The 21968-nt window shown below is 44.0% G+C and overlaps 1 protein-coding gene across 2 annotated transcripts in view; it reads right to left on the bottom strand.

Moving 5' to 3' along the window:
* GSDME (gasdermin E) overlaps positions 1–18291 on the bottom strand; it is a 60265-nt gene extending 41974 nt beyond the window's left edge. The window contains exons 1-3 of one of the 2 annotated variants that reach the window (XM_007981857.3): positions 17690–18291; positions 9459–9688; positions 4108–4300 (exon numbers count right to left, since the gene is read on the bottom strand). In XM_007981857.3, the coding sequence (XP_007980048.3) occupies positions 4108–4300; positions 9459–9669 (404 nt within the window). In that variant the 5' untranslated portion in view covers positions 9670–9688; positions 17690–18291. Of the gene's footprint in view, positions 1–4107; positions 4301–9458; positions 9689–17320; positions 17609–17689 lie in introns of those variants that run through there. The other variant, XM_007981855.3, reaches the window with a different exon arrangement.
* Between the last annotated feature and the right edge of the window lie 3677 nt (positions 18292–21968).

Genomic DNA, 21968 nt, shown 5'->3' with positions numbered 1-21968 from the left:
TGAGCCACCACACCCGGCCTAATTGTACATTTTAAAATAACTAAAACTGTATAATTGGATTGCTTGTAACACAAGGGATAAATGCCTGAGGTGATGGATACCCCATTTTCCATGATGTGATTATTATACATTGTATGCCTGTATCAAAACCTCTGAGATATATTTTCCCATTAAAAAAATTCCTCATTAAAAAATATGTCATATATCCCATAAATATATGTGTGTGTGTATATATATATATTCAGTGTAATTTTAAAACATTTAAAATAATTATGAAGATTTATCATTGTCATAACATTGCATTAATATACTGGTTTCATATATAATTTATTTAATTTGGAATTCCTAATAAAGAACCAAATTTCTCATTACTGTATGTGCATAGAAAAATGTAATCTGCTTTACCAAAATTCCCTTTACAGTATGACGAAGAATAAAAGTGGGATGTGCCTTTATGGTAACACCCTCCTGAATCCCCAAATAGCCAGGAAAGCATAACATAGCACGGTCTCTGGAAAACAGCCAGGGCCGAGGCCCAGAACTCAGGGAAAGGAGCTGACAGGTGTGCGCACTCCAGAGTCCACTCACTTCCAGACATTCAGCCAGCAGAAAGCCTTCAGAGATCATCTAGTCCAACTATCTCACCTACAGCTGGGGAAACTGAGCCCAAGGGCAGAAGTGGCTTACCAAGTCAACCAGGAATAAACTTACCAGACCCTAGGAAATTAGAAGCAACAAGCTGGCGGCAGAAGTGGGGTGGGCTGTGGCTTTTATACTTACGGTAGTGACAAATGGCAACTAACCACGGAAGACAAGGTAAACAAATGAAAAGAGCGTATTACAGAATAATGAAAGAGCTTATTAAACACAAAAACGAAAGAGCTTATCACACGAATCCGAGTCACTATGAAAAAGACTCAATAAATTTGTTATTCTCCATTAAAAAAAAAAAGTATGTGATATATCTTAGAATGGTTTCCATCAAGAATGCTAAGATCTGCACAGAGATTGCATTCAAAGGGGTCAGCTCCAGGTATCTGGAAGGTTAATTTCTGTGGAATGCCTTCCTGCCCAGCACAGGCTTGTTTTTTCAAGGACAAAGTTTGTTTTTGACATGTACACACATTTCATAGACAATAAAGCTAATATTCTGATTTCTGAGGCCTAAAATAACTTGTATGCAGATGACAAGTTATCTAAATGACCTGAAATAAAAGTGACTGTAAATAAGCCCTCAGGAATGTACAGTTCTTAAGCATGACGAACTGCCACTCCCCAAGTCAGGCATATATCAACAACACCTTATCAATCCCAACGATGTTATGGGAGTCCAAAGACAGGCAGACAACATGGACAAGAATTTATTACTCCAGCATGAAGTAACAAGAATGTTAGCTTTACTGAGCTCCACGCCAGGAGCAGAAGTCTTCCCTTCCCGCGCCTGTCCTCCCCTCCCCTATAGTTCACCTTTTCCTCCTAGCAGGCTAACAAGAGCGAAGTGATTCTGTGATAAGATTCCTTTTTGGTTTCTAGTCCTTGTATTTATTCTTTATCATGCTTCTGGTGGCACCACTCCCCAGGGCATCCCTTCCCCCATTACTGCTAAAAGTAACAGGACTCCCGAATCCAAGTGATTTCATCCCTGTGTCCAGGCACCTCTGGGTGAGCAGGCCTCGCCATGCACATGTACCTGCCCAGGACGGTTTCTATTCCATGATTCACCCACCAGGTATCCTCCCCAGGGACTCAGGTTCGTGCTTCGGCCTTTACGTTCTGTGCTATCATTTTAATGACTTTTACATGATTTAGAGGAAAGAACAGGAGCTTTGGAGCCAGAAAATCCTGGGTTGAATCCCAGCACCAGCATCCAAACTGAGCTCTGTGTCTGGGAACAAGTTATTTCTCCTTCCTGAGCCTTGGTGCCATTAAGTATAAAAGGAGACGGCTGTGCAGAGTCAAGGAGAGGCTGCATATAAAGTGCCTGGCACACAGTAGGTGCTCTGCGGATGCTCCTTTCCTTATCCTCCCCCGCCCCAACTCCCTCTTCCTCCAGTCAGAACTGTTGGCTCTGGTTTCTTTCTCTCGGGAATGGTTTTCTCCCATCTCTTGTCGCCGACCCTCCTCATATGCTTCCTTTTGGCAAGAGCTTCTACACCTGAATCATGAAGAGTGTTTAAAAACCTGTATCGAGAAATGTGATTATAGAGCATTGCCAAACTGTGCTTCTTGAAATAGAAATAACGAGACTACAAAATGCAGCTAAGCTAGAGAGGGCTGCGTGAGACTGAGGGAGCAGAGAAGACGCTCTCTCCACTTCCCTTTTCCCCTTCCCCAGTGACACCAGATTTAGCAAATGAAAATGTAAGACACTCAAATTTTCATTTCAGATAAATATCAAATATGTTTCTAGTGTGTTCTGACAATTGCAGTTGAGAAGAAAAATGGCACTGTAGCAAAGATAAGCTGTAGAGAAAGGAAAATAAATCATGACTGCCAGAGACAGAGGCAGCTGTCCTTTCTATCTGGAGCTCCAGACAGAACTTCAAATTCTCTGACCAAAACGGAACCCCTGGTGGAGTCAGAGCTTTGTGTGATTGCGGAGTCCTAGAACGTGCCAGTAGGCAGTAAACACACAGCCATGGTCCTTCAGCTCCAGTAAGCATGGGTGGTTACTGGGGAGGGGCTTGGGACTTGAAGATGGCAGTTGCCCAGGCACCCTCAATAAAATCCACCCACCTAACGCTATGTGAGTTTTATCATACTTTTTATTAATTTTTAAACATAATTTTGTGGAATGAGCACATATTTAATATTCCATATAATCTTTAAAGTGTTGCAAAGATGAAATAAGCCAGTCATACTTAAATACAAGTGAATTTTCTCTTAATTTATTTGGCTTTGAATTTCTGCTTTAAAAGAATAAAGGGCCATAAAATTACACAGGAAAATGCACACGTTACTGTACAAACTGAAATATCATCCCTGCTGAATTACTGTAATAACTTCTCAACTGGACTCCCTGCTGCTGCCCATCCAGTCTCTTCTCAACTCAGCAGCCAGAATGATCCTTCTAAAAAATACATCAGATGACGCCGCTTCCCTGCCCAGAACCCTCCACTGGCTCTCAGTAAGTGTGAGCCTCGCCAGTGGCCTTCAAGGTCTTGTGGGTCTTGGCGCCCCATCCCTTTCAGCCCCTCCAACTCTCCTCTCCTGCCCTCCCCTCGCTCACTGGGCACAGGCCACCCTGGCCACTGCCCAGAGCCTCCTGCCCAGATGTTCCTGTGCCTTCCCTCCCCTCCTGCAGGGCTTTGTCCTAATGCCAGCTTCTCCATGACACCTTCTCTGGCCACTTTATAGGTTCATAGCCCTCATTCCTAGCACATCCTAGCCCCTCTCACTGTTGCCGATTCCCATCAACCTACTGCACATTTTACTTTAGTTGTATGTTTGGTGTCTCTCCTCACTGGAATGCAAGGCAGACATTTGGGCATTTTGCTCTCTGCGGCCTCCCCAGAGTGTAGAATAGTACACAGCACATAGGATGCACTTGATAAATTATTTTTTGAATGTTGAATAAACATAAGGTAAGAATAATGATGACTCATACTGTGGTAAGATGTATTTACCGAAAGCCAAACAATGAATAAATGTGGGGTTTTCTTTAAGACTTCAAAAACTAAAAACAGCTCTTCTTTTCGAGCTTTTTTATGCACCTCTCACTTGCTTTCTTCTTTTTTTCATCAGAAAATTGTAGAGTCAGAAGGGGGTCATGACTTCCTGGCTTCTAAAATTAATATTCAAAAATGCAGGACAGAGCATTTTCACCGTTGGCATTTTACCAATCATGTGATTGAAGGAAGTACATATTTGCCTGAAGTAACATCCTTTGAAAGTGCTTCCCAAGTCTCCCCGCCTCAGGCTAAGAACAGTCAAGCAATTCCAGACTAAAGAATGTGCTCCCCATGAAATTTCAGCATAAGTGCATTCAATACACGTTTATTGATCAGCAGAGATCAAATCTGTCGCCCTTTTAACAAAGGTCCAACTGAATGACCTTTAAATGTGAGATGTGTCAAAATCCAAAATGCCAAACAGAAGTCTCCTTACCTCTCAGCAGAGTCTCTGATGAGCTGCTGCAAATCCACCTCCTGCTTCCTCAGGGTTCCAAAGGAAGACTGGCTCTCCACACGGCTGCTGCCCCCCAGGTTCAGTTTGACCTTCCCCAGTGCGGTCTCCAGGGTTCCACTCACGTGGTTTGCAAACTTGCCCTCGTATTTCACAAAGTCCGACTCCACGACCACTGGAATGGAGGAGACGAGCAGAGGAAGCTGATGATGATAAGGCCACCACGGTGTCTTGGGTCGCTTAGCTTTCCAAGCCTGTGCAGAGCCCTGGAAAGCAGGAGGCTAAGCCAGCAGCCACGCTGTGCGTGGGGGCAAGAAAACGGGGCAGCACGTGCGTGTGTCTGTGTATATGTGTGTGCGTGTATATGTGTGCATGTGTATGTGTCTGTGTGCGTATGTGTATGTGTGTGCATGTGTGTCTGTGCGTATGTGTATGTGTGTGTATGTGTGCGTGTGTGCATGTGCGCGCATGTGTGCATGTGTGCGTGCGTGTGTGTGCGTATGTGTCTGTGTGTATGTGTGTGCGTACGTGTGTCTGCGTATGTGTCTGCGTATGTGTATGTGTGTGTACATGTATGTGTGTATATGTGTGCATGTGTGTGTATGTGTATATGTGTATGTGTCTGTATGTGTATATGTGTGTATGTGTCTGTATGTTTGTGTGTGTGTGTGTCTGTGTATGTGTGTACCTGTGTATGTGTGTGTATGCATGCGTGTGTGCGTGTGCGTATGTGTTTGTATATGTGTGCACATGCGTGCATGTGTGTGCGCGTATGTCTCTGTGTGTGTGTGTGTGTGTGTGTGTGTGTGGACTGCGGGCACACAGTGCACCAGTGACCAGGGCTCCACTAGAGGTTTTTCTCTTTCATTGGTTTTCAACCCCAATATGTATAGAAAGGTGCGCAGAAAGAACTAATGAATAAAGTGAGCGCCTGTTTAACCACTATCCAGGTGGATCAATAGGCCATTTTAAATGTGTACTTTTCCAAGGTGAAGACTGAAAGGGACCAGACAAAGAAGACACCTGAACAGAGCGAGAACAGCAGCCTCTATTCTGGATGCACCATGAGAGGACGGCCTTCCTTGGACACCTAGGCCTGTCCAGGGGCATCTTGTCTACCCACCCAACAGTCTTGAAAAACAATCCCCTGGCCCCTATTACCATCTCCAATCAAATTATTCCCTTCCCATATTTATGATTCTATCTCTGACCTCTACCCAGTCATTCAATTCCTTCTCATGCAATTCCTTATCTCTGACTTCCTGATAAGGTCAGTGGACATGCCCTTTTTAAAATGATAGATGTCTGATCTCATATCTGACCTGTCAGCCTTCTCACATCTCCAGGTTTCTACTATTCTCATTTTTAATCCAAACAAAAACCACTCTAAAAATAGTCACTGTGTGGTGGCTCACATTTGTAATCCCAGCAACTTAGGAGGCTGAGGCAGGAGGATCCCTTGAGGTCAGAAGTTCAAGACCAACCTGGGCAACACCAGCTACCCTGGAGGCTGAGGTGAGAGGATCACCTGAACCCAGGAGTACAAAGTGACAAGTTAGCAATGATCATGCCACTGCATGCCAGTCTGGGTGGCAGAGCAACACCTTATCTCTAAGAAAATAGAAAAATTATAAAAAATAAAAATAATAATTTTTAAAAATAGTCTCTATCATCACCATTTGTTAAGGAGACATTAAGAGTCCACTAGGAACTTCACACTTGGCCTTTTCCATTGTCCTGACCCAAGGCTCTCCTGGGCTCCCGGCTGTACTTCACAAGGTATTCAAACCCACCTGCACTCTGAAAGGTTTCTTTCCATCCACTCACTGCCCCAACACCCAAACTTCACCTACACTTCTTCCACTGCAATCAAGAAAACCCACTCCTCAACCAGGGTTAATCAGAAGCAATTACCACTCAATCACCTTTGAAATTTATAAAACAGAGAACCATCTCTCGTACCACCAGCCCAAAAATAAGAATGGTATAAAAATGTATCCTATTCAGGGCCTTCTTTTGTTAATATCTCATGGAAAACAAACACTTTGGGCAATGCCTTGTGAAGAAGGGCAGGGCAGAAATAAAGAGATTAGGATTACATCCCTACTCTAATATTACTAACTAGGAGAATTTGGGTAATGTTCATTTCCCTGAACCTCAGACTTTCATGTGCAATCTGGAGATAATTAATGATACCTACCTGATGGGTTCTGCTGCAAGTTGATGTATGTAAAGCATGTAAGGTAGAGCCTCACACATAGCAAAGGCTCAATCTCTCCACTGTGTTTAGGCCAGAGAAATACCATTTTCTGATAAACAGGACAGTCCTAGGTTCTACAAAGTACAGCAAAGACAGAAATTCCATCTTCAGGACACAGGTCTGGTCTTGGCCTTATTACCGCCCCTGGAATCCCTGTCCCCAAGACAGGATCCACAGCAGGAAGGAACAGTCACCATTTGTCTGTGAGTTCTGAAAAGCCACTGTAGACACACATCCAAAGAAGCTGTCATTTGTGCATACTTCTGCATCAAGGTGTCAACTGCTGTTGGTGGAAGGGAAGAAATGAGGGGACCAACAGGCCATCACTGGGACTGCCAACACCAATCACCACCCTACACAGCCCTGGGCAACACACGCGCCAGTGAGGCTGCGAGTGGGAAAAAATAACAAAGGTGAAGCATCCTGACTCTACCCAGTAGACAAGATAGAAGACACTTCTCGTCGCCGCCCTAACACCAACGGGGCACAGAATCCAGGGTGAGCTCTGACCTCAGATGAGCGTGCTCGTGGATTCTTCACCAGCAGTGACCGCCGCTGGCCTCACCAATCCAGCACAAGTCTTTGTGATCTTTCAGGACACCACAAAAGAGGCATTTCACATCACAGAACAGTAAAACTCCAATTCCTCAGGAGTTCCTGCTCTATTTTGTCATTTTTTTCCCTCTTGTTCCTTTTCATACTTAGTTATTTCACCATTCAATAGAAGTTCTGCCAGAAAGCACACAAATTCCTAAAGGGGAGGGTGATATAAACTTAATATCAATTCATTTGCCTATTGTGTGGCAGCTCTGATGAGCTGACTGGAGACAGCACTGACTGGAATCCTTTCCTGGAAGAAAGTTTGAAGATTATCTGTAAACTCAAATTATCTCCTCTACCTCTTTTCCCCTTTAACAGAGATGCAATCACAAAATTAGAGAGTTCTAGAGCTGAAAGAGGATTCAGACATCATTTTGCCCAACAATTAAGAGCTGATGATATTTTCATATATCACCACATTCCAAAAAGTAATGTAGCAATGAGTAAGTACCAAGTCTTCAAAAAGTTCCCATCTTCTGGTCCAGTAATTCTCTAAGAATTTATGCTGAAGCAGTTGCCTAAAAAACTACAACAAAAATGCACATAAAAATGCTCATTGCAGCCTTACTTATTAATCATTATTATTATTTTATTTTGGAGACAGGGTCTCACTCTGTTGCTCAGGCTGGAATGCAGTGGCACAATCATGGCTCACTCCAGCCTCAACCTCCTGGGTTCAAGCGATCCTCCCACCTTAACCTCTCGAGTAGCTGGGACTACAGGTGCATGCTATCATGCCCAGCTAATTTTTCTATTTTTTGTAGAGATGGGGCTTGCCACTTTGCCCAGGCTGGTCTCAAACTCCTAGGCTCAACTGATCCGCCCACCTCGGCCTCCCAAAGTGCTGGAATTACAGGCATGAGCCACTGCACCCAGCCTCAACGTTATTTATTAAGCACTAAATTGTAGTGGTTAAGCAAATTAGGTACATACACTCAAAGGAATATTACGTGTTTGTTGAAAACTGTATTTAAAAATACAGTTTCTTCCATAGGTAAAAATAACCTATGGAAGAAAACTTAATGTTAAGTAAAAAATAAGGAGTATATAAAAATTATATACAGTATATTTTCTTTCTTTTTTTTTTTTTTTTTTTTTTTTTGAGATGGAATCTCACTCTGTCACCCAGGCTGGAGTGCAGTGGCGCAATATTGGCTCACTGCAACCTCTGCTGCCCAGGTTCGAGTGATTCTCCTGCCTTAGCCTCCTGAGTATCTGGGATTACAGGTGCCTGCCACCATGCCCTGCTAATTTTTGTATTTTAGTAGAGATGGGGTTTCACCATGTTGGCCAGGCTGGTCTTGAACTCCTGACCTCATAATCCACCTGCCTCAGCCTCCCAGAGTGCTGGGATTACAGGCGTGAGCCACCACGCCTGGCCTATAGTATACTTTCAATTTTGTTATTAAAAATCAGATCCAGAGAAATAAAAGGCTACAAACCAAGTGTTAATGGGAATTAACATATGATGGTAGGATCTTTTGTTTAAATATTCTTCTTCATCCCTTTCTATATTTTATACTGTACTGTAACAATACATCTGACCCCAGTTTTGATGTCTGACTGCTCTCAGCTTCTGAGCCCCCACTCCTCCTTCTCTTTCTTTTGCACATCTGGACAAGCTGATAAGAGATCCCAGGTGCTCTGTCCATGGTGTCACTGAAAACTCAAACCACATAAACCCATCCCCCATGCAGGGACCAACACCCATCTCCACTCACTAATCACAATAAAAGCTGAGCCCATCTCCTTATCCCCTTCTCTGTGGCCATTTTTGGACCAGTTTTAGAGACTGTCCTGCTTTCCCCAGAAAGCATCATTATATGAATAAACATTTTCACACCTTCTTGATGCTTATGTGGCATCATCAGTTCAACACCAAACCACATTTGGGGTAGGTGATCCACCCCACTTATGCTGAGTGGCCACAACATGTACAGTAAGCATGCCTTACTTTTATACTAAACCGCAAAATTATTTTTAAAAGGTTAAGCTATAATGTGTCATGTCAGGCCTGCAGATTTTTGTTCATTTTAAGAAAGGATATGCTTTTAAGATGACAGGCAAAGAAACAGGAGAATTCATTATAAAGTATCTAGACTCAAGGCAATACGTTCATTAAAGAAGAATCATCGACCAGGCACGGTGGCTGATGCCTGTAATCTCAGCACTTTGGGAGACCGAGATGGGTGGAACACTTGAGGTTAGGAGTTTGAGACCAGCTTGGCCAATATGGTGAAACACTGTCTCTACTAAAAATACAAAAATTAGCTGGGCGTGGTAGCAGGTGCCTGTAATCCCAGCTACTCAGGAAGCTGAGGCAGGAGAATCACTTAAGCCCAAGAGGCAGAGATTGCAATGAGCCAAGATCACACCATTGCACTCCAGCGTGGGCAACAGAAACTCCGCATCAAAAAAAAAAAAAAATCATCTTTTCTGAGACTAATTATAGACAATACACAAGGAAACATACCTGGACTCGGAAATTGGTCTTCTATGAGTACATCACCAAGGGTGAGGGATAAAAACTGGTACTTGGGTCTCTGCCAGCACCAGTGTCTCTTCTTTTTTGTCACCAGACTTAGAAGCTGTAACTTATCAGAGTCATTCAGATTTGATACTGCAATCAGGTCACCATCAGCATCAACTTCTCTAAGAAAATTCCTTGTTGCCTTGGCAAACATTTTGAAAGCTCCAGATTACCTGAAAAAGTAAAGTTATCCTAAAATCAAATAAGAAGTTACTATTTTGTGGCTTTTTTCCCTAAAATTATTGTATTTCTCCCTCTTCACAACAGTTCACATGAAAGAATATCTTCTTCCTAAAAGACCCTCTAGTTTGACTTTAGCAGATAATAAAGAACTCAAATAGAAATATTGAAAGAACATATATATACCAATCAGGATATAATAGGTTATGCTTCAGAAACAAACAATCCCTAAATCTTAGTGGTTTATAACAATAGGGTTTATTTGTTGCTCATACTACTTGCTCAATACAGGGGTACAAGAGAGTTTAGTTTATTATGGTTATTCAGGGATCCCAACTGAAGGGAAAGCCAGCATCTTGAACATTGTCAACCATTATCCAAGAGGAAAGAATTCTGGAAGATCTCACACCAGCAATTAAATGATCTGGCCCCAAAGTGACACAAGGAAGGTTGCTTACAACTTGTCAGAACTAGTCACATGGCCTCAACCAAAAATAAGGGCCAGATAATACAGTTTTATCAAGAATCTGGAAGGCAGGCTGGGCATGGTGGGTGATACCTGTAATCCCAGCATTTTGGGAGGCCAAGCTAGGAAGACTGCTCGAGCCCAGGAGTTGGAAACCAGCCTGGGCACCATAGCCAAACTACTAATTAAAAATTTAAAAATTGGCTGAGTGTGGTGGTGCACAGCTGTAGTCCCAGTTACTCGGGAGGCTGAGGTGGGAAGACTGCTTGAGCCCAGGAGTTCAAAACTGCAGTGAGCCACGATCATGCCACTGCACTCCGGCCTGGGTGACAGTACAAGATTTTGTCTCAAAAAGGCAGAGAGCTGGGAATATTTGTTGAACAACAACATACTGACTACCGCAATAGATAGCTTACCTATGACTACCTATCTGAAGGGTCAAAGGTGCTTTTTCTCTACACTGTGTGATTTCTCATATTCAGATATGAAAAGTAACAAGCTATGCCTTTTTAACCCAGAAAATAAAGGCACAGTTATACTTTAGCAGGAGCGGAAAAGAAGAGACACACTGGAAGATATAAAAAAGGAAAATATTATATTCAGGGGAAGCAGTATAGACTATTTAATAAATGCTTTTGGAACAATGGGCTAACCATCTAGAAAGAAAAAAACTGAATTCCTCTCTCATACCATACGTAAGGCAAATTCCCAATGAAATCAAGAGGTTTCTTTGAGGAAAAAATGAAACTGTGAAAATACTAGAAAAAATAGAGAAATATTTGTACAATTGCAGGATGAGAAGGGCCTTTAGAAAGACAAAGGGAAAACTGAGAAAATGTAATATTTATGACAGGGAACAAAAATGCTTAATATATTTTTTAAAAATTTTATAAATCAAGTTTTAAAATACTGTACTCCAAGAGAAATGTAGGCAATGGTTCTGAACCATTCACAATACACAAACTGCACAGAGCATGTAAATATACATACACACACGTATAATAAATTACCACATAAAAAAGAAGAAAATAACATTTTTACAAACTATCCATGGTCAAAATGAAAAGCTCTAATGGACAAGAATAATGTTTTATTTTTGCTTGCACCCTGGCGCTTGGCACAGTTGCATAGTCACACAGTTCTTAGGATTTAAGAGATGAGACTAAGCTCAGACTTTAGCTCAACCCACTTTAGCATGAATCTCGTTTAGGGCATGGGAAATCATTTGTCTTATCGGTCACTGGTTCTTTTCTATAGTATCTTTTCTTAGGTTATTATGATGTAGTAGCTACCTGACCCTGTTCTTGTATATTAACACTAGGAATGAACATTTAAGGAAAAATTCTAAAACATGCAAGGAAGTTCCTTTCTGATAAGGTGAACTGCAAAGCAGCACGACTAAGGATGCTCAGGCTGTCACCTGTAATTAATCTGTTACTATGTCATGCATAAGAATTTTGCATTCAATGGAATACTGGTTTATTTATTTACCAAATCATCAACTGAATCATCCACTAATTTTTCTTGAGTACCTACTATACTACTGTGTTTAAGCACTTAGGATACAAAGACAAAAAACAATTTCTCTCCTCAATGAGCTACTAGTTTGGTGGCCAGATGGAGAAATAAACAGCTTAGTTTTATGTTAGCTACTGGCAGAGATTGTTCCAGGGAAAGAACCAAGAAAAAGGCATCTAAATGTCATTGGAGAGAGGCATACTGTCACAGAAGTCCTCCTGAGGTCGACGACATCCAAGCTGCATTGTGTAGGCTAAGTAGAAGTAAGCCAGGCAAAGGAGCACTGTATGGATGCTGTAGCTGAGGAGAAGCCATTATGAAAGCACAAAATTTGCAGGAGGTGGTGGAGGGATGGGAAAGACAGTGCCAAGCAAATGGGTTACCAGTGAGCTTGAGATGGCCCAGGAGACATTGTATTGATCTGCCATCCACCACTTTGACAGACTGGAATGACTGGTCAAGCTCTGAGCTTGACTCCTGCACTGGAATGCAGCATTCCAGAGTGGAGAAGGGCCAGAGACAAAGCTGCCGAGGCCCCCAGTCCATGTCCTGCCTCTCCTGCAGGGCAGCCAGGGAAGCAGGTGCCATTGGAGGGTGTGTGATCAGAATGATCCCTTAGAAAAATCTTCTAGAAGCAAAATAGCAAAGGGACTGCAGGGGAGCAAGATTAGAGATGGACAAAAAATGACAATGCTCTGGACTAGGTCAGTGGCATGAAGATAGAAAAGATACTGGTTTGGTGAAGGTTGGTGATGAAAGAAAGAAGGCCCCCTGGGGCGTCATCCTGCTCTCCCAGGTGCAGGCTGGGAGATGAGAAGGAAAAGCCAGTTACCAAGAGAAGGAATTTGAAAGTAACAGATTTACTTTGCCAAACATGGGACTGGGTCTCCCCGAGGGCCTGTGAGAACTCGTCCTGCTAGTCCTGAAGAGCCACAGAACAATCTGCTTTAGTTTACCACTGCTATCAGGATCTCCACTGTTATGGCTTCTATTCTTTTCTGGGACAAGCTGAAAGGGAGTTCACTCACACACTTGCCTTCAGATCACACAGGTTTCTGTAGAAACCAAATCAGGCTTGCCATTAAAAAGCAAAAGAAAACCATCTGCTGTGAGTGGGAAAACCTTAGTAAAGACACCAATCCTCCCCCACAGGACTTAGACAGTAAAACAGAGGAAATTCCTAAATTATTTTTTAATGGTTTTTTTTTTTTTCATCTAACATCAAACAGCTAATTTGGCTTCTTGGCAGGGTAGGGTACTTTAAGGAGAGTGACTGGAGGTGGCTGTTTATTGCTTTGTAGGTTGTTATTAGACTCAAACATTTTAATCATGGGACTCTGAGAATATTCTCCTGGTGAAGTTAAAGTTAGAGGTTTCTTTATTACTATTATGTGTGAATTATACTTACATGGTTCAAAAATCTAAATTATGTAAATGATATACATTGAGAAATCCCATTCCTGCCCAGGCCCCAATAACCCTTTCACTCCTCTCCCCTTCAGCCAAATTTCCTTCATATTTCTTTACACAGGTGTAGTTAAAAGGAACCGACACACTGCTCAGGATCTTGCTTTCTGCCACATACTCCCTTATGCAGAGGAATCACTGTGCATTTTACTTGTCCCATGTTGCTGACCACTTGGGTTATTTCTAAACTTTTGTTATATTAAAGATGTCCCCAGTAAATACCGTATACAGATGTCCTCTTCATAAACAAACAAATATATCTGAAGGGTAGATCCCTAAAAAAGAGATTGCTAGAACAATGGGTAAATGCATCTGTAATTGTAGGAGTTGTGCTATTCTGCAGTCTGACCAATAATGTTCAAAAGCATCCATCTTAGCAACAGCGTATCATTAGACTTTTGGATTTTTGCCAGTCTGATAGGTGAGAAATGGAATCTCAGCCTAGTTTTAGGTTGTGTTATTTTAATACAAATAAAATCAAGCATCTTTTATTTTTTTGAAAGGTTTTCTGTATTTAACTGTGTCTTTTGCTCATTTTCTATTCTTGCTTTTTTTGGCTTTATTTCCAGGAATGTTTGATATAATAAATCTACTAAAATACAGGCTAGGAACAATATAGTTTATAATGCAGCATTAGGGGACAATACACTGCCACCATCATTCTCAAACACATAAGATAACTAGTCAGCCAGGAAAGATTAAAGAATATGGCCAGGTCCAAATAAATGAAGGATCTAGAACTCAAGTTGCCTGACACAGACAAGCATGGTCATGTCTCAGCCAAAAGTCAGACTCTGGATTAAAAGTTTCACAATGCTCCAATTTGGGAGAAGACGAAAATGTCCTCAGGAGACATCATGCTCAAATAGCTCATGGCCTAAAAACTCACCGCACTTCACAGTCGTTACAATAGATCATGGGCTCTCACACAGAGCCTTAAAAGTTATAATAGCAGCCAGGCGGGGTGGCTCACGCCTGTAATCCCAACACTTTGGGAGGCTGAGGTGGGACGGATCACCTAAGGTCAGGAATTTGAAACCAGCCTGGCCCAACATGATGAAACTCCATCTCTACTAAAAATACAAAAATTAGCATGGCATGGTGGCAGGCAGTAATCCCAGCTACTAGGGAGGCTGAGGCAGGAGAATCACTTGAACCTGGGAGGAAGAGGTTGCAGTGAGCCGAGATCATGCCATTGCACTCCAGCCTTGGCAACAAGAGTGAAACTTTGTCTCAAAAAAAAAAAAGTTGTATTAGCAAACAGTCCTTATTCACTTGTCTGGCTTCCCAGCTCAAAGCAGGTGAGAACTAAAAAAGCCAAACCAAATGCAGTAAGGATATCCTAGCTCGAGTCAGACTCCTGGACAAGAGACCTTCGGGGGCAGACACCAAGAAAGCAAGACAATGACACAAAGCTAGCAAAGCACACAGCCAACTGGAGCCACTGGGAACAAACAATCTTAAAAATAGTTGCCAGGGTAATGATTGCAGAGAAGATAACTATATTCACTACTGTCTGTTAAGACTGGTTCAGAGTCATGGAATTCACTAGTTTTTGAATTAGAAGAGAAACCTCGTTCTTTCTCACACTCCATTCAGGATTCTTCTTAAGAACAGCTCTTGTTGAACCCTGGGCCTCTGCTTGAACAGTTCAAGAGAAGAAACTTCAACATCAAAATACTCTGGACAAAGGGAGGAGCCTTTTGAGTTGAGTGCCTGCTATGTTCCAGGCATGGGGCTTACTGCTTTATACACATTTCCTTATTTAATCTTCACAATAACTCTTTGAAGCAGGCATTGTCCACATTTTACAGATGAGGAAGCTGCGGTTCAAAGATGTTAAGTAACTTGCCCAAGATCACAGCAAAGAGAGAAGCAGCCCTGACATCTGGGAGCTGGCCTGGTACTATCAGGCCCTGGTGTTGCTGACCATTAGTAATGTCACAGAGCATCAACATCAGGCAAGGCCACTCTTGTCATGATAAATCAACATGAAAACAAGGCTGCTCTGTAATCATACCTGAACACAGACAAAGCATGAACACGTTCAAAGCACAAAAATGATCAAATACCACCCCGCTTCCAATCATTAGCAGTCCTGATGAGTGACTACTGCTTCCTGACCAATCGCAGCTATAGCCTCTCTCTGGCCTTCTCTCCTTTTTGACGAGATTTACTAGGATACTCAATCACAGAGTTTCCCCTGCTTCCTGACCACATCCAACTCAGAGCAAAGCCCTCTTTCCCCAAATCACCTGCTACATGCCCAAATCCTCTGTCCCTTCTAACACCTCTTACTGAGACACCTCAGGGTTCCCCGTGGTGTCCCTCACTGCAAGGAGAAATAAACCAACTTACTGAACTGTCACTGTGTTCCTGGAGATCTTTGACTGGAGGGCATTGAACATCACCTAGAGAACCAGTGCTGAGCCAAGATTCCACCCGAGATCCACCTGACTCTAAAGCCTGTGCCCTTGGCCGCTCTACTCTGCTGGCTCCGTGTTCAGCTTTTTTTCTGTTCTAATGTGGGCCTCATATGATTCATTCTATAACATAAGAAAGTGCCCTTGAAAGGGTGAACCGCAGTTACAGTGGAAACAAAAATCATTGCTATGGAACATCTGTCATTTCCTTTCTATCTGGGGAGATGAAACATGGCTGTACTTGTCTACTTGTCTCATTGTTAACAATTTCAGCACACTTTGAATTAGTTTTAGTTTTCTAGACAGCAAAGTGCAATTGGGTCTTAAATTAGAACAGAGGTGGCATTTTTTCTTATCTTCCTATGCCTACGGCCCAGTACCTGAACTCATTTTTAATGAGAAGACAACTTAATATTTCATCATTTCTTTCTAAAACAAAAATCAGTATGTGAACTCCATGATGGTCATAAGACAGGCATGAGCTTGGAAAGAGAGGGAGAGTGAGGGGGCAAAGGCTTCGGGGAAGTGGAGTGGGTAACAGAAGACAGCCTGGGTACGAATAGAGAAGATGCGGTGTGGTGGCGGCACCTGCGGTCTCAGCCACAGGTGGATGCGAGGATTCCTTGAGCCCAGGAATTCAAGGCTGCAGTGAATTAGGATAGCGCCACTGCACTCCAGCCTCAGTGACAGAGCTAGACCTTCTCTCAACAATAACAAAGAACCTAGCCAAGGGACTGTGGCTGGAGGGCTGGGCCCTTTCTCTCTCAGATCTACCTCATGGTCTGGGCTCAACTTCTTTAGAAAAAGAGCTTGGTGGTGGTAGATTGTGAAGACAATTAATTTCACTCTTCAGCCTCTTCTCCAAGCCCACAGTACTCCTTTCATTCCACTTTGACTTGGCCATCTGTCTGGCCGCCTGCCTGCCTGCCTCTCAGGACAGCAACCCCAAGCCATCCATCCCTTTCACTATCCCCATTCACTGTTCTGGACAGAGAAGCCCCTGGAGGATGGGCGGTCGGTGTGTTCAGTCCACAACCAACGCTCTTCTAAGAGGTGCCCTCTAGTCTTTCCCCTCGGGGTGCAGACGGCAAGCAGCTCTGGAAAGGGTCAGGGGTCCTCAAATGGAGACCAAAGGGAGCCACAAGGGCAGCTGTCGAGAGCCATCCAGCGCATGCCGGGCACACCGAGTGGGACTTGGCTTCCTCCCCAAGCTAGGGGCCCTCTAAATACCGGAGCAAGGTGGCTAGGGTCTCTTTTCCGTCAAGAGAGACTGAACTCCGTATCTGCTCCGCGGCCCGCCTCCCCATACACACGCCCCAGAGTCGGGAGAGCCTCCGCACCACCCAGAGGAGAGACCGGAAGACAAAGGATGAACGAGTGGGGAGCGGGTGGTCTGGGGGAAAGGAGAACGAAAATACCAGCTGCGCTTGCAACATCCAAGGAAGGAAGTGGCAGCGGGGAAGGGGAGAAGATGGGAAGGGGATGCTGAGTGTGAGTGGGGGCGGGACACGGTGATGGGAGGGAGACTGGGCCGGGAATGCGGGTGGCGAGGGGAGCCACGGGACCTGCAGTTCCAGCGGCCGGGCAGCCAATCGATTGGTCTCCCCAGGAAGGAGCGAGGGGAGGGTGTCCCAGAGAGAAAGCGCCGCGCGGCCTCGGCTGCTCCCGGCCCGGGACACCCAAAAGGACCAAAGAGGAGCTGGAGTGGAGCTCGCAGCGGATCCCGCAGCCTGCGTCCGCTGCGCACTTACCCGCGCGCCCGCTGCTGGGTCTGCGGCAGCCGCGCCCCCTGCGCTGGCGGAGTCGGAGGAGCCTGCGCTGGGCCGGCCAGGGGCGGGCGCTGGGGAAGGGCGGAGGGAGGAATCGCCGGCTGGGTCCTTTGCTCGGTCCGGGCGCCCCAGAGCCGCGGGACTGGCCGCCGGAGGCAGCGGGAGGGGCGCGCCCGGCGGAGGCGGGAGGAGAGGAACGTGGGGCGGGGGCTGCAGCGGCGGCGGGCCCGGGCCAGACCTCCCAGAAGCCCAGGAGAGAGCCGCTTCCCCTCCTTCGTGTGACTCCCTGGGAGCCGGGTTGCTGACGGCCCAGGGCTCGGCCAGAGTCCCCGCGCACTTTTCGGGACTCACCCGGGAGATGTCAGGGCCTCTCCGGAAGAGTGGGCTGCGCCTGCCTTCCGCGGCCGCCTCGCCTCTTCGCTGCGCGGGACCGTGGGGTTTGAGAGCGGCGCCTCCTCGCGGGGCCAGACCCGCCACTCACAGTGGAGTGTGGACTGACACCGCGGCTTCACGGTTCAACCAGGAAAGTCCAAGGCCTGTCCAGCCTGTGGGAGCCCGTAATGCCCGTGCCTGGAGTAGTATCTGGGTGTGTGGTGCGACTGTACCCACACTTAGGCCTGCCACTAAAAAGTGATTCATTCATGTAAACTCCACTCTAAACTCCTTGAGGGCAAAACCAAAAGCGCTCACACTCTGGGTGCTCAATGAATACTGAACGAGGGAATCTAAGCATAGCTGGTGCTCAAACATTGCTTTCTGACGGACTGACTTAAATATTAGATATTTTGTAACATTAGGACCAGCTGAAACCGATTAACCATTACTTAAGTTGTCACGATGAGGCAGAGCCAAAATCTCCCGGCATGTGCAAGAGGGAAAGCTTTCTAATTGTGATAACCACGTGCCCCGCATAAGGCTGCATTGGCGCACCTGGGACTGGTTAGAAATGCCAAAAACGCCTGACCCGCCCCCAGGTCCAGAAGACAGATTTGAGCTTTGCCTCCTGTCTTCTTGCCAGTTGACTGGCAATGGAGGTTTTTCTTTTCTCGAAACCCTGTGCCACAGTATTGGTTTCTGTGTGCCTCAGGTAACGAGCCCATTGCTCAGTATATTTTAGTCAGTATATCATCTTCACTGTGCAATGCTGTCTACTAAGCTGAGAGCAAGGAGTAAGAGAAAATGAAATCTCTGCCCTGCGAGAGCTCACACAGAGTATGGAGTTGTGTGGCTGTCTTCAAGGCTGGTCGGGGAGGGCAGGTAGAGAAGCCCAGCAGCACTTTCCCTTGGACCCCCCTATGCTTTAAACATATCTCTAGATTGTAGTTATCCGGCTCACTGTAAAGCCTTTCCTGACTATCCAAATTAAAAGTTCTGCCCACCCACCCATGGGAACACCTCCTAGTTCCTCTGCTTTATTTTTCTCCTTTGCACTCACCACCATCTGATAGACTCTGTGCCTCCTATTTATTTCATGTATTATACTTTCCTGTAAAACGACAGCAGCATGAGGGCAGCTGGTCTGTTTTGTTCCCTATGCCCAGCACGTAGTTTAGGATTTGACACATGGTAGCTATCCAGTAAATAATTGTTGAGTTAAGAAATGAATCCTTTTGTTTGTTTCTCCACCTAGATTGTGGGACTGTACACATCCTTGCAGTACCCAGCGCAAAATAGGTACACAGTTAGTGGTTGTTGGATGAAGGAGTGGTTCGAAATGGTCCATGGTGGTGGGCCCCTGATTTGCTAATGTGATGAGATGTTGGACGAAAGAAAGAATCCCAGCCCTGTTAAGAGACTTTTTATCTATGCTATTGGTTCTCTTCGTCATAAAATTATATGGTGATGACTCTGGCTTGTTGTCAGAGATTACTGCGTTCCCACCTAGGGTACTGACCTTAAGAATATCCTCATAAACAGTATACTCATCAGGTTCCCACCCCAAAAAGCCCCAGTCCTCTATCTAAATAGTTACCACTTGTAATTCAGAGTGGGTGAACTTTTTGATGCAACAGTTACAAAGTGGCTTCAAATTCCGTCACTTTTTTTTTTTTTTTGTCCTGCCCAGTCTTTTAATTAAATGCCCCAGGAAGACAGTAATAATATCAGCTGCTATTATTTATGTAGCACTTTCTGTCTACTGTCATCAAGCATGCTTCTGAGTACATGACATGCAATGATTGACTCATTTAATCCTTACAACTATTTGAGGGTTTCAAGTTACAAATGAGGGAATTGAGGCACAAACTGGAATGCTCACACAGCTGGGAAGAGACAGAGCCACGATTTTAACGCAGGTTGTTCAGCACCATCTGAGTTTTAACGCACCACAGGGTACAGACTCTCCAGAACAGAAAATAGGAAGTGCAATAGGGGTCCCCCCACCCAAGCAGTGTAGGAGCATGGTCTGTGTTAGGAGAGGGGGATGACTTGTGTTCAAGATCTCACCTGACCCCCATCTGCTGCTCTCCCTGTCCAATGGTGGAGAGATGAAAAGGTTCTGGCACAGCCATAACTTAAAAAAAAAAAAAAAAAATAGTTGTGCTTATTATTATTGGTAGAGTATTTGAAGATTTCAGATGAACATATGCAACATGGAAACTTTTAGCCCAATTAGAAAAAAGTAAATAAAAAGAAAACATGGAACTCCAATCTTCTTATTCCATATAGATACATTCCCTTTGAGGAAATGGAGGGATATGGAAAGAAAATCTCACAGGAGATCAATTGGAGTGGTCATAATGATGATGGTAAGCATCTGCTTTCAAAAAGATTCATTATATAAACTATGTTTCAACTTACAGAGCTTCCGAAACACATCTGTTGGGTGTTGTGTATTTCCTACCCCATGCCTAGATTCTTGCTGAGGAAACAATATGGAAAGGGCATCAAAAGTCAGTAAAACTCACTACCGGGATTTATTTCATAAATGAACACACTAATAAACCAGCTCTGCATGGCTGCCATAATTGCTTCCTAGTTCTTTGAGAACCACGTTTGGAGACCTGGACTTTTTCAGATGAATAACCTCTGCAAAGGAGAAAAACACAGACTTTGGATCCATCAGATTTGGGTAGAATCCAGCCTACCACTTACCAGCTGAGTGACTTTAGGCAAATTGTATAACTTCCCATTTAAAAATTACTTATAACATTGTCATGAGATTATATAAAGTACTCAGCCCATAGTAGCACTCAATAAAAATTAGTTTCCTTTCCTTTATTAATTACTTTTCAGCTAAACTTGCCTTTAAATTAAGCCTACATTTTTCACATATGCATAATTTTGCCTTTTACCATATTGCTTGCTTCCCAGAGGAACATAGCTACTAACATAAATTAAAATAAAATTTGGCATACATTGATATATATTTTAACACTGATTTCATTTACCTCCCTAAATCCCAAAAGTGCTTTTTAAACTGGAGACTGTATTGCCAATGCATATTACTAATTACTGCTTTAAAATAAAAAGCTTTATAGAGGGTTAAATATGGTCCAGAATTAAATCTGTTTCTCTTGGTGTCCCAACCTTTTCTTATTCAATTGCAAGGCACAGATACAGACAGGAGAAGAACTGAAATTACTTGGCAGCTAGCAAATGACCAACCAATATTGTCAAATAGAAAGTCTTAATGCAAATATTATTGGACAAACAAGGAAATGTGAAATAATTTGCTGTCCCAATTATCAACTGCTGTATAACAAACTACCCCAAAACTTAGTGGCTTGAAACAACAACCACTTTATTATAGCTCACAATTTTGTAGTTTACGGCTTTGAGCAGGGCTCAGCTGAGTGACTCTTCTGTTCCATGTGCACTAACAGGGGTCACTCAGTGGAATTTAGCGGTGAAGGTGAATGGTCTGGTTTGGAGAGTCTTGGATAACTTCACCCATGTCTTTGCCCATTCAGGATGCTGTAATGCTATAAGAAAATACCATAGACTGAGTGACTTATAAACAACAAACCTTTATTTCTAACAGTTCTGGAGGCTGAGATGTCCAAGATGAAGGCATCAGCAGATTTGATGTCTGGTGAGATCCTACTTCCTAGTTCACAGATAGTGACTTCTTGATGTGTCATCACCTGGTGGAAGGAAACAACAAACAAAACAAGCTCCCTGGGTCTCTTATAAGGGCACTAATCCCACTGATGAGGGCTCTACCTCATGACTTAATCACATCCCAAAGGCCCCACCTCCTGATACTATCACATTGGTGATTAAGTTTCAACATGTGGCTTTGGGGGAACACAAACATTCAGACCATAGCATCTCACATCTAGTGCACTGGCAGGGATGCCTTGGGGGTGGGACTGAACTTGAGGGTTATCAACTAGAGCCCTACATTTGGCCTCTTCATTGCAGTGGTTTTTGGGAAGTCAGACTTCTTATGGCGGAGGCTCAGAGCTCCAAAAGTGAGTGTTCAAGAAAAAGAAACAAGTCAGAAGCTACAAGTCTTATGACTTAGTCTCTAAACACCCAGAACATAACTTACAAACAAGCCCAGATTCAAAGATAGGGGTGGTATATTCTACTCCTCACTCGGAGAAACAGCAAAGAATTTCCAGACATCTTCTATCTGCTGCACTTGTTTTCATGAAAGAAAGTGGCATTACAGGATAGGCGCAGT

This window comes from Chlorocebus sabaeus, chromosome 21, assembly GCF_047675955.1.
Source record: "Chlorocebus sabaeus isolate Y175 chromosome 21, mChlSab1.0.hap1, whole genome shotgun sequence".
NCBI classification, from domain to species: Eukaryota; Metazoa; Chordata; class Mammalia; order Primates; family Cercopithecidae; genus Chlorocebus; species Chlorocebus sabaeus.
This window is presented reverse-complemented; position numbering and strand designations above follow the sequence as displayed.